Genomic DNA, 12,239 nt, shown 5'->3' with positions numbered 1-12,239 from the left:
TGTGTGTCAGCGAGGGCAGGACTCCTACTATCTGCTAGTGTTCATCATCTTGTGCGCGGCTGGAATCACTTTATGCCTCATCACCTCCCTCACTGTGGAATTTCTTGGTCTTTCTGCAGCCACCAACCTGCACCACAACCTCCTCAACAAGATCATTCACGCTCCCATCAGGTACATAAAAGGAGAACTGCAACAAGACCAGAGTAGACATCTGTAAAAAAAGCTCGAAGCTCACATTTAATCTTTTAAGCAAACCTACGTCTGCTTTTATAACCTGTTGGAAGTTGTTTTTGTCTTTTACATGCTGAATTCTTAGTCTTTTAATCTATATGTGTTTACTTGGTAGTAAAGGTGTGTGTAAAAGTTGTATTTTTTATTTTACTTATAACCTGTGCTGGTTTTTTGCGCTGAAGCGAGAATGGACCCTGGAGGTCAAGCTGTGCATTTGCTGGTTAATTAGCGTTCTGAGTTTGAAGACTAACAAATATCCTAAAGAGTGAAGCCTTTACATGGGAGCTTGTTGATATGTGGATTAACCTTTTTAATAAATCTGCTGGCGGTTTTGATCCAGCACCTATGTCATTGTGCCATATGGCTCACCTATGGCTGTAGGAAGTGCCCCAAATAATAATAATAATAGTAAGACTGGCACTAGAAGACGCAGAACTGAGCTTTTTCTGAATGGTGTCTTGGGTCACCCCTAACGACGGGGTGAAGGGTGCAGTCATTTAGACTACTGTGCATCAAAAGGTAGTTTGAACTTCTGTGCAGGCGTTTTGGGTATGTTAGACTTGGAGGAGCAAGGACATGGATGAATTATCTCTGGGCTGGGTTGGAAAACGCCGCAGTGTGCTGTTGGAAGAGTAATATGTGGTGATGAATGGAAGAGAGTCAGGGGAGCGTTGATTGTATTTCCTCACATCACTTTTGTAAGTGGTAGAAAATCATCAGAATCAGAATACTTTATTGATCCCTAGGGGAAATTATGTAAAATGGATGGATGGATCCGCTGAACAGTGTGTTTTTGAGTGTGACTGGGGACTTTGGCGAACCATCCTCACACTTGAGCCGCATCTCTAAGGAAACAGTTGAGTTTTGTGTGTGTGGCTGCACTTGTCCCGCTGTTCTTCGCTCATCATCGGTCTTCGTAATTGATGGAAAGTTTTCTGTTGCTCTTTCTGCAGACTCCCTCTCTTTTCTTCAGGATTACATAACCCTTCTTTAAACACCTCTCTCCACAGGTTCTTTGACATCACTCCTTTGGGGCAGATCCTCAACAGATTCTCAGCTGATACCAACATCATCGACCAGGTAAACTGATGAATTTGCATAAGAGATAATGGACTCGAGGCCCATGAGGAAGCGTATACACAACTGCTGCACTGAACAGATGTTTTAATTATTATTCCTGATTAGCCGTCAAAGTGAAGTTGTGATTTGTTTGTGTTTTGCTAAACTAAAAGAAGGAAGCAAACATGACTGAACTCCCACTTCCTCATTTCCTTTCATTGTAGCATATTCCTTCAACGCTGGAATCTTTGACGAGATCCACGCTGCTCTGTTTGTCAGGCATCGGGGTCATAGCCTCAATCACTCCTATTTTCCTGGTTGCCTTGGTTCCCCTGGCTGTGGCCTTCTACTTCATTCAGAAGTATTTCAGAGTCGCCTCCAAGTATGTCCACAGTGTATTTGTTGTAGCTGCAGCGCATAGATTTTCTATCTAAACAAATCAGGGAGTTTATTTAGATGCAGTGAGCTGAATCTCCTCACTGCAGGAAACAGGAAACATCAACTTGATGATTTATGGGAACATGAATTCTGAATGAGTACACCAGAGGACATCATGCAAATAGGATTCAGTGTGTAATATGCATGTGTACACTTGTGCATGGGAGATTTCATATGAAGTGATATGCATATGTAAAAACACCTCCTCTCAGGGACCTCCAAGACCTCGATGACTCAACACAGCTTCCTCTGCTCTGCCACTTCTCTGAGACTGCAGAAGGTCTCACCACCATACGAGCTTTCAGGTACACGTTTGTCTTTCATGCACTGAAATTTGCAACCCTTGTTTTTTTTTCCTAAAAATTGGTCAAAAAATGTGAAAGACGATTTTACAGCTGCTATTAAGAAGAGAGTTTCCGTTGTGCTCTGCAGAAGATCATTCGTAAACAGAAGAAATCAAAACAGTGGTGAATTTTTTATATTCTTCAGTTCAAACTACTAAAGTTCAAACTGGAAATCAACACGAATACAGAAGATAGCGTGTATTGGCATAGCTTTTGTAAAAGATGTACTTCAGTCATGTTTTACAGGCATGAACATTTTTTCATGTTTATTTTAATGTTTTGTGTCTTTTTTCTTCTGCCTGTGGTAACTTGAGTTGAAAACAAGTGAACTTCTTTTAAGTTCCTGAAGATGTTTCAAATCTCAGGTTTTTCCACTTCTGATGCCACATTTAGATAAGAGGTAGAACATTGTCAAGAGCCTAAAAGAAGTCCACTTACTTTCATGTCAAGCCCATTAAATGACCTTGACCTGGGTGACTGAGAAGCTAGACTGGCACTGTAAGTTAACGGTTCTCAAAGTGAGGTCTGGGACCCGCGGAGGTCCAAAAAAGCTCACTGCATAATTTGCTATGAATCCCAAGTTTGTGCTGTATTATTACAAATATAAAGATGGAGACATTTTATACCAATGTTTGGGCCCAATAGACACTGATATGAAAATACAAAGTACAAGTACTTTGTATATACCTATAGTTTTCAGTCATCTGTACTTTACATGACTCCTTATCTTTCTGACATCTTTTTGATTCCTATCGCTAAATTTTAACACAAATATCTCCACTTTCCACTCCTTACATTCTCAATACAGACGCATTACTCTAGATTTAACACATTTAAGGGTAGGTACTGATTATTTCTCATCACTGCACACCTTCCAGACTTCCAGCCAATTTTAACCTAAATAAAGGGAACAATAACACATAAAAGACAACTTTACTGGTGTATCCATCATTGCACATGACTGATCTAAAAGATATAAAAATGAAAGAGGCAAAGCAAAGACATAAAATCTTTCTGCAATGAGAGAGGAAATGTGCTGTTAGTGACATTATGAGAGCAAATGAAGACACTGGTCAGCTAGCTTTGGTCAAAAACAACTCGTAGAAAGAACGATTTTTTACTTTTGAGGAAAAGTTAAATCAGTACTATTGCTTCAGAGGAAACTATAGTATTGAATAGACCAATCACAACACCTGTGGGTTGCGTCAGTGTGACGTGCAGTTCCATTTCTAGGCAAGAATACATCATGTTATGGTGTAGGCTACATACCATAGATTTATCCTGGAAGTATAAAGCCTCAGTCAGAGTGCAACAAAGTATCCCTGCATTGGTGCAGCTCAGCTCCTTATCCAGCTAGCTATCTGGCACGCGTGGCCAGGGCTTTATCTGCTGCAGACCGGCTTTGACTGGCTTTTGCATTCAGTCCTTCACAGGCATCACCTTTGCATGCCTAATTCCAAACTTTGAAGTTGAGTCCACACAGTGTGACTACAGAAGAGATCTCCATAGAAAAAAAATGACAGTAAATGTGTACATAAACATTTGGTTCTTTTGCATAACTTTTGAAGCTCTTTTCTGAACTGAGTGGTTTCGTATTTCGGGCTGACTGATAGAGCGAAATGACTGAGTTTATTGAAGATGATCTTTGCCTGTGCAGCAAGGCTTGGAAAAATCTGGAGACCGTTCTAATGGTCATCAAACACGTCTTTATTGAGGTGTCAAAACACTTCATTAAGGGTACAGGGAAGGTTGTCTTCATTATGGAATGATTTAAAGTGTCCGTTAGCACTTTTTATCCTGTCACCTTCCACAGTAGAGCTGTTCAGAGCCCTTTAGATTGATAGAATTGCCGTCTTTGCAGCTCTCTGGTAAGCTGTCACAGTTTAGGTTTTACTTTCAAACATTTTGTGTTGTGCTTTGCTGCCGTTCCTGTGGCGGTAGCGAGAGAAGTATCTTCTTGTATTTCTGTATTCAGCCTCGTTCCCATCGTCCGGATAATCCAACATTAAGCAGCTCTCACGCTTTTTTCTCCTCGTTTCCCCTGAGGACTTCCTCTTCCTAACACACACAAATATACAAACACTGAAGGACTCACACACACACAAAAACAGTGAATCTGGTGTTGAGACAGATTCTTGGCAATCGTGGGATAGTTCCCATTATCGTAACCACTGGTCTCCTTCCAAACCACGTCTGGTTTAGATGGCAGTGATTTACTACTGAATGCAAACAAAGATAAAACTTTGAGATTCAGCAGGCTGAAGTACAGTCGAGCTGCTCCCCTTCTTTAATTGAAAAACAGTGTACTTCTCTTACTTCCTGTTTGCGTTTTGTTTGTTATTTGTACTCCCTGTGTGAGTTTATTGTTTGTGTTCATTATTGAGGATTTAGGGGAAGATGATGTCAGCAAGTGATCAAAAGCCAAAGGCAGGAGGGCACCAGCAGTTCAGTGCATTGGTGAAGCCGTTAAACAACTGATGTGTCTTCTGTTCAATTACATGTTTGCTGCAGACACGAGGCTCGGTTCAAACAGCGCATGCTGGAGCTGACCGACACCAACAACACAGCATACCTGTTTCTGTCTGCTGCCAACCGCTGGCTCGAGGTCCGAACGGTGAGAAACTCTTTTCATCGGACTCAGAAGAGGAGAAAGTGTTTGGTTATATAAATATGAGAGAGATAAGATCTGAAGCTTTTGCTGTGGGTTGGGATTTGTTATGAATATGTTGTATTAGTGATATTTTGTTTCCTGATGTCTTTGCAGGACTACCTTGGAGCAGTGATTGTACTGGCAGCGGCAGCAGCCTCAATATGGAGTTTCCATTACGGGCTTCATCCCGGAGGTCTGGTGGGCCTGGGCCTTACCTACGCCCTCACTGTGCGTTTTCTCTTTTATGTATTCATTTTATTGTTATTGTCTTTTTTTTACTCTTTATTCAGTCAGTGAGTTGCCCTCCATTCGTAGTTAGACACTAATTTAAATTACTGCGTTTTAAAAGCAAGTGTTTCAAACCTAAATTGACCCGGGGTTACGCGGGAGAACAAACAAGCTGAGTTTAAATTATATTACTTACTATTTAATGGATCATTTCTACTGTGTAATAAGTCTGTGCAAAGATGAGAACCAATGCAAATTTACACCTGACAACATAAATACAGCCAAATACACTCTCCTACAATAGAAAAATTATTAATCATCTGATATTTTCTCATGCAATGTGGATTTGCTGACAGCCTGAAAGCTTACTTTTACTGTTTGTGTGCGACTGGAGCTATTTGATTCAGATTGGAAGGAATTTATGATAGTTTGTTTTGTGACTTATGCTTCTGAACACAGCTTTAGGCAGGACTTCACCAACAGGGTTCATTAACACATTTTGTGGCTCAAACAAAAAAAACAAACACCAAATGAGCTTGTCAGGCTAGATTTTAATATAAACCATTAACAACAACAACAACAGAAGCAACAGACCAATTATTCAGTTTGGCAACACATGGTGCCATTCAAAGTGATCCTGGTGTATAAATATGATCTCCATGCTACAAAAATGCCTCTGTGCAGGTCACCAACTACCTGAACTGGGTTGTGAGGAACCTGGCAGACCTCGAGGTTCAGATGGCAGCTGTGAAGAAGGTCAACAGCTTCCTCAGCACAGAGTCGGAGAACTACGAGGGCTCTATGGGTAACTCAGTGTTAGGCTGATGGAGCAGATATAGCAACATTTTGTAAATGTTTATTGTGATTTACATCCCTGTATTCATCATAAGCTCTTCTTAATCAGAGTCTTTCTAAGAACTTACTCCTCTTTTCATCCTTTCTGGAGGTATAGACCTAAAATATATAAACTTACTTTGTGGGGGAATTATACAATCAAAAATGCCTTGCAGTGCCCTCCACATCCGTCTCCAGCAGCCTTTAATAACCAGACAATCCCAGTAAACATGCGAGTGGTTTGCACTGTGGTTTCCACAGTTCCTCCAGCAAACCTGCAGGCCTTTGGTGTCTATTTACTGCTCAGCTTTGACGTCTTTGATGGAAAAATGTGGCCTAAACATGGCGGAGTATGTCTTTTCATCTCCACCAGCAGCGTCAGTATATAAAAGTGTGATAAAATTGCATCTGCAGTGCAATGGCACAAACTGTGGACTTTGTAAACACATTTAGACATCTGATGTTACACATGATACACACACACACACACACACACACACACACACACACACACACACACACACACACACACACACACACACACACACACACACAGATCTATGTATGGTTGTTTGCCAAAGGAATGGAGTGGACTGTGACTGTACAGTATGCATGTGATGTGAACAGGTTCACTGTGTTCAGTGAGTGTATGTGTGTAAAACCTTTTTCATAGTTTTATTTTTTGCTTATGACTCCAGAAGTTGTGTGTTTGGGTTTATGGACTGTTTCTATGGCGAAATGCAAAAGCTTCTGGCATCTTTTTTTCCCAGTTGAAGAGATGACAAAACATGAACACTTCATTATTTAATCAATTTAGCATAGTACCACTGAGAGTACTAATGCCTAGCCAGGCCAAAATTAAACCAAACCAAACCCAACCAAACTATTTTACATGTTGTACAAAACGGGAAAATTTTTCGCTGGTCAGCCAAAGAACATTTCGCCGAGGCAGAGCAGCTACAGTATTTCGGGAAACATAACAAAAACAATTCCTGAGCTTGATGAATGGATAGAAGAAAGTGAAGGGATAAAAAAAGGAGGCACGATGGAACGAGAAAATACTTTATCTCAAATTTTTCTTTAAAATAAAATCCAAAGTCCAGTTAAGAACTGGCTCTCTGTCTCTCTGCCTCTCTGTATCTCATATGAGCATCATCCATCTGATTGAGTTTTCCACTGAAGCCTTTTTCTTACAGTAAATGACCCACAAAACCAAAGTCCTCACTGACATCATGGAAGCTTCCAGCAAACTGATAAAAGAGGATAAACGAGGAGTAAGCTATAAGCAGGACTATGAAATCCTTACCTTTCAGTGCAGTAATATGATCAATGCAGGACGCAGACTCAGCTTTTTTGTAGCATGTCACAGGACTGCTAACACGCAAATATTTTCTTTATTTTCTTTAGTTGACTGTTGGAGGCCAAAATCATAACTGATATTAAAATATGAATAATTGCCCAGCAGCGGTTTTATTGTTTACTGTAACTCAGGATGGAGAGCGTTTTTTTTCTTCATCTTTTTGTTTCAGTTAAAACAGTCCCCTTGGTTTATGACCAAAACAAACAGCACGCTAACACAGCAAAGTAAACTTGATCAGAACTACATCTTCTAAACTGTAACATGCTACCATATTAATTGTGAGCATGTTGGAATACAGAGGTTAGCTGTTAGCCCCCCAGAGCCTCTTGACCTTTTCCTCAGTGCATTAGTAGCACTACTGGAACACACAACCATGGCCCAAAAAGTCAGCATGCCCCTGTTTTAGTGCATATGTAGCACCAACATTAGAAACAAAATGAGATGTGAAAGAGACAGAGGCTAAATAACGGAGCATAAAAACACCAGGGAGGAAAGAATTGTAACAAACATGTGCAAAAGGGATCAAAATTAATGAATAATCAGTTATAAATAAGCAAATGAAATTTGGCTGCAATATTATAGCAAAGACGTGTAAAAGAACAAAAAACAAAACCTGAGGTACAGTCACTCTGGCTGTGATTGCCCTCTGCGGGTGATTATACACATCTCTGCCCAGGGATCGTGTTCCTGTCATGAACCACTGTGTGTTCAGGGTTGTGGACTCAAATGCAGGACTTAGGTGACAAAAACTGAACATAAGATGAGCATCTGAGGCTGATTAAATAACAAAGTTCTATAATGTAAGAATTAGCAGAGAGCAAAGCATCCAGGAAACAGTAGGAATACTTCTTTAGAAAACACAGAGAAACCCAAGCTGAAGAACTCAGAGGTACGGTAAATGGACTGGTCCTTCTGTAACACTTTCTTCTACACCTAAGGGCAATTTCATACCTGCAGTTCATTCAGTCTTGTCTGAATCAGTCGATGAGTTTATAAATTTATAGCTTATTTTGTTTGTTTTTCATGCAGAGAAAAAATTCAAGTGAACTTTGAGAATGTTCAGTCCGCTTGTTGGCCAGATGTGCAGATGTGGGCAACAAAAGTAAATATGGGAATAAGGTGCTATGATCAGGATTATTGAAGAACATCGAGAATTCACATTCATTTCACCTAGTTGCTAGTCCATACTGACTTTTGCACATTTATAGTACCTTTCCACATTCCAGAATTCAAAGCATACGAGGCAAAGGGAAGTTTGTTTGTTTTTTTAGCTCAGACCTGCAGTGTGCACCTCTTAGTTGGTTCAGATCGAGGTCGGATCACGTTTACATCATAGATGATTGGTTCTTCACCAACCCCACTAAGATCCTTCCTACAAAGGATCTTAGTGGGGTTGTTTTACACCTGAGTGCGATTACTGTGTTCACATCTGCAAAAATGAACTGCACCATCGAGGAAAAATAACTAGAATTCAATTTAAATGGACTAAACACAGCAGGTGTGAAAGCATCCTAAGTGCTTTCTGAAAGGGGAAACAGGCGGGAACCAAAACACAGTTGAAGACAATCAATGAATCTGTGAGTGTAGAGAAAGGACGAAACACTCCTCACAAGGGAAAACTGAACCTTTCAAAGTAAAGACAGGAAGTAACTAAAGAAACTAAAGAAACTAGACAGATATAAGGAAGAAAAATAGATGAGACAGAAAAAGGAACAGAATGGAAACACAAAGGGGAATTAATTACACACAATCCTAAAGTCAACAGTAACTAAAGCTAAGAACTGAAATCTGGAAAATAAACCATAAACAATGGATAAAATAGGAAATTGCCAACAACTGTGTGAAAAGAAAACTACATACTAACAATAACAGAAACCTTATCCAAAGAAACAAAGAAACACAAATTGAGTTTTAAAGGAATTGTTATAGTTTACCAATGCTTGCACAGACTGATGCCAACTAAGTTCTGAAGCCTCAAAAAGCTACAACTTGAGGCAAAAATTAGTGTCATTATCAGATAGAGTACTGGATAGAGTCTGAATCGTTCAAAAACTGCAGGATATTTAGCAGTAAAATCCTGTGGCATATAATCAGAATTTCAGTAAAAGGTCCACTGGCTTTCACCCATACCATCCTGAGCACACCCAGTCCCATCTATGGGCAAAGTCTCCTATCTGTGGTGTTATGACATGCTCCGCATGGTCTATAGCTCCTGTTTACACCATCCAGGACTGTAACATAGACAGTAGCAGCTGTAAGAGGTCTGCTTTTCGTTGTGGTGTTCTTAAACTTCAAGAGCTGTTTTCTGGTCTGAAGGGTCTGAGAGTGAGTAAGAATTAAAGTTTAAAAAAAAGAGAGGAATAAACCACCTTCTGTGTCTCTCCCTACAGATGCCTCTCAGGTCCCTGAGAACTGGCCCCAGGACGGTGAGATAAAGATCCAGGGCCTGTGTGTGCGCTACGACCCAATGCTCAAACCGGTGCTCAAACACGTAAACGCATACATCAAACCAGGCCAGAAGGTAAATACTGATTCTGTGAGAAGAATGGAATCATTCAATCATTCAGGAATTTTCATCTGGTAGAGTGGTGGAACTACATTTCCTAAAGTTAATAAAGTCAGTTAATGCTGGATGTGTGGAGGCAAAGCTCCCATTAAGTCTACCATCAATACAATTTTATTTTCATCAATTTTTAAGTGCCTGTCCCTTAATATAAGACAGCCCACAGGGACTTTACAGAGTTCTTCTTCACTCAGAAGTCTGACACTGGCGTACATGTCCATGTTATGCAGTATACCTTTTCTTAAGTTATGTCTGCAGGAGCAGTGAGTCACAGAGGTTTGCAAGGAACCGTGGGCCTCACTTAACACTGCAATGAAAAAGCAGTGTCATACAGACAGGAGAAAATTTTCCCAAGAGGCCCAATGGGAAGTTCAGGGGGTAGAGAATATTTACTCACAGTAATGATTGGAAGGACCGGAGCAGTTTAAAACCCCTGAATGATTCTTGGATGGAAAGCAACTCCTTTTCATTTTCCTCAAAGTCTGTTGTTAGACTCTGAGCACCTCCCCCAAAACTCCAAAAGTGGAGAGAGTCCGTGTTACACCTATTTGAGTTGTGATTTTTTTTTAGAGTCAGAAAAAGACAAAATGGGGCAATCGTGGCTTAGGGGGTTGCGAAGCTCATCTGTAACCGGAGGTTTGCCGGTTCGATCCCCCTGCTCTCTCTGTCCTGGTCGTTGTGTCCTTGGGCAAGACACTTCACCCTACCGCTTACTGGTGTTGGCCAGAGGGGCCAGTGGCGCGATATGGCAGCCTCGCTTCTGTCAGTCTGCCCCAGGGCAGCTGTGGCCACAACTGTAGCTGTAGTGTGTGAATGTGAGAGTGAATGAATAGTGGAATTGTAAAGCGCTTTGGGTGCCTAGAAAAGCGCTATATAAATGCAATCTATTATTATTATTATTATTATTATTATTATTAAAACATTAGTAAGCTTGGTTAGTGAACTGCATCTAGTTCATGTTGCAAACTAAGTAACAGACTAATAAAAGACTAAAATTTTTAAACAGACTCAGCAAGCACAGTAAGCAATGTTATCTGCTTAATAATCAAATTTAAAATCTAAAAAGGTCATCTGCTTAGAGAAGGTGAAGATGATACTCCTGAAAGATAAATTACCACAGACTTTCCTGTGCAAAGTAAAATTCTCCTGTTACTGTTTCTCAGGAATAACAGGCAAACATGTGTTGCTATACATTGTACCCTGAGAGTTTATGTATGGAACTGGCTAACTAGTGCTTAGCACTCTTCCCTCTGAACTACGGCTACATGTGCCTATGAAATAAAAATCGAACTAGCCCCAAACACAGAGGTTTTAAAAACCAGAGTGCAAAAATCCGTGGGTAATATATTGCAGTTGCTACATCCATCTTCTATACACAGTCTACGCTTGGCATGTATTTTATTCAGAGTAGACGTGCTTACGTATCCAAATGGTTGTGTTACATAAAAACGCACCTCCAGTACAGTAGGATACCTATAAAGACATAATTAAATGTGTTTGGAGTGCTTAGTAATTCAGACCTGTGTAGCCTGGCTGATCCTTTCCTAAGGTGAACTTTGTTTTAAAGTGTGGAGTGTGATGTTGCTGGAGCTTTCTTTGAACTCACAGCTACATGCCTCTAATAAACTGTAAAATGACACTTGGTCACCAAGCTCCATCCACGCACAGCATGTAGCTGCTACCCTGTTATCACACAGGTGTCTGATGTCTCACAGCAGCATCAAGCGTAGTGAAGCTTATTGGTTTTTCTCTCCTCAGGTGGGGATCTGTGGCCGCACAGGCAGCGGGAAGTCTTCTCTGTCGTTGGCTTTTTTCAACATGGTGGATATTTTTGAAGGTGAGTCTCCTGTCATGCTGTTAGCTCTCCTCACAAGGAGAGAGCACGTTGTTTTTTTCCACTTCTTTCATCTTCAAGCTTTTCTTCCTGTCCCTGAAGCCTCCCTGTTTTTCTCTGGTTCGGTATGTTTATGTCTCATTAAGATAATCTCTATTCTGTTTGGAAACTTTGCGGAAAGATTTCCCTCGGGGTTGTTTCTGTGAGTAGCTCTTGACCCAAGGTTCTACTTGACCCAAAAGGCAAAAACAATCACGCTGTTATGGTCCCCGTTTTTGGTTTCCAGTTTCCTCTGAGTCACTTACAAAATAAAAAACTTGCCCTTCAAAAGATGTTCCTGACAGGAGGATTTACAGATTTTCAAGAGTAAAATTAAACTATTATGTGAGATTTAATTAATTTTTTGTGAGGTTTTGAGTGGATTCATGATTTCACATCCCCTTCTCCCCTTCTTTATTTCTTTTTCTTCTTTGGTTGATGGAAAGCTGTTGTGAGACTGTTTATAAAAGATGGATTTAGTTTCAGAAAAGAAGCCGTTGCCTCTGAATCTTGCGGTCTTCCTAATGGCCAGCAGGGGCAGCTTCGGTGATTGCATAAAAGAGATTTTGCTCTCAGCTGCTCAGTTTTTTATGTTTATTTTGTACACTGTGGTCCCACTTAGAATAAATAATGCAACACTTTCTTTAGGATGCAGAAGT

The 12,239-nt window shown here is 40.5% G+C and overlaps 1 protein-coding gene across 13 annotated transcripts in view; it reads left to right on the top strand.

Annotated features, from left to right (window-relative positions):
- The window catches only part of abcc9 (ATP-binding cassette, sub-family C (CFTR/MRP), member 9), a 77,668-nt gene that overhangs the window by 49,094 nt on the left and 16,335 nt on the right, over window positions 1–12,239 (top strand). For all 13 annotated transcript variants that reach the window (XR_014797268.1, XR_014797266.1, XR_014797263.1 and 10 more), the window contains 9 exons: window positions 11–171; window positions 1,242–1,311; window positions 1,515–1,672; window positions 1,941–2,033; window positions 4,584–4,686; window positions 4,837–4,950; window positions 5,635–5,755; window positions 9,535–9,665; window positions 11,466–11,544. Coding sequence is in view for 3 of the 13 variants with exons in the window: in XM_084909083.1 (XP_084765209.1) it covers window positions 11–171; window positions 1,242–1,311; window positions 1,515–1,672; window positions 1,941–2,033; window positions 4,584–4,686; window positions 4,837–4,950; window positions 5,635–5,755; window positions 9,535–9,665; window positions 11,466–11,544 (1,030 nt within the window). In the remaining 10 variants the exon portion in view is untranslated. The remainder of the gene's footprint in view (window positions 1–10; window positions 172–1,241; window positions 1,312–1,514; window positions 1,673–1,940; window positions 2,034–4,583; window positions 4,687–4,836; window positions 4,951–5,634; window positions 5,756–9,534; window positions 9,666–11,465; window positions 11,545–12,239) is intronic.

Source organism: Perissodus microlepis, chromosome 17 (assembly GCF_051167445.1).
Source record: "Perissodus microlepis isolate ML-2025 ecotype Zambia chromosome 17, ASM5116744v1, whole genome shotgun sequence".
Taxonomy (NCBI): Eukaryota; Metazoa; Chordata; class Actinopteri; order Cichliformes; family Cichlidae; genus Perissodus; species Perissodus microlepis.
The sequence above is the reverse complement of the archived record's forward strand: the minus strand, read 5'-3'. Positions and strand labels throughout refer to the sequence as shown.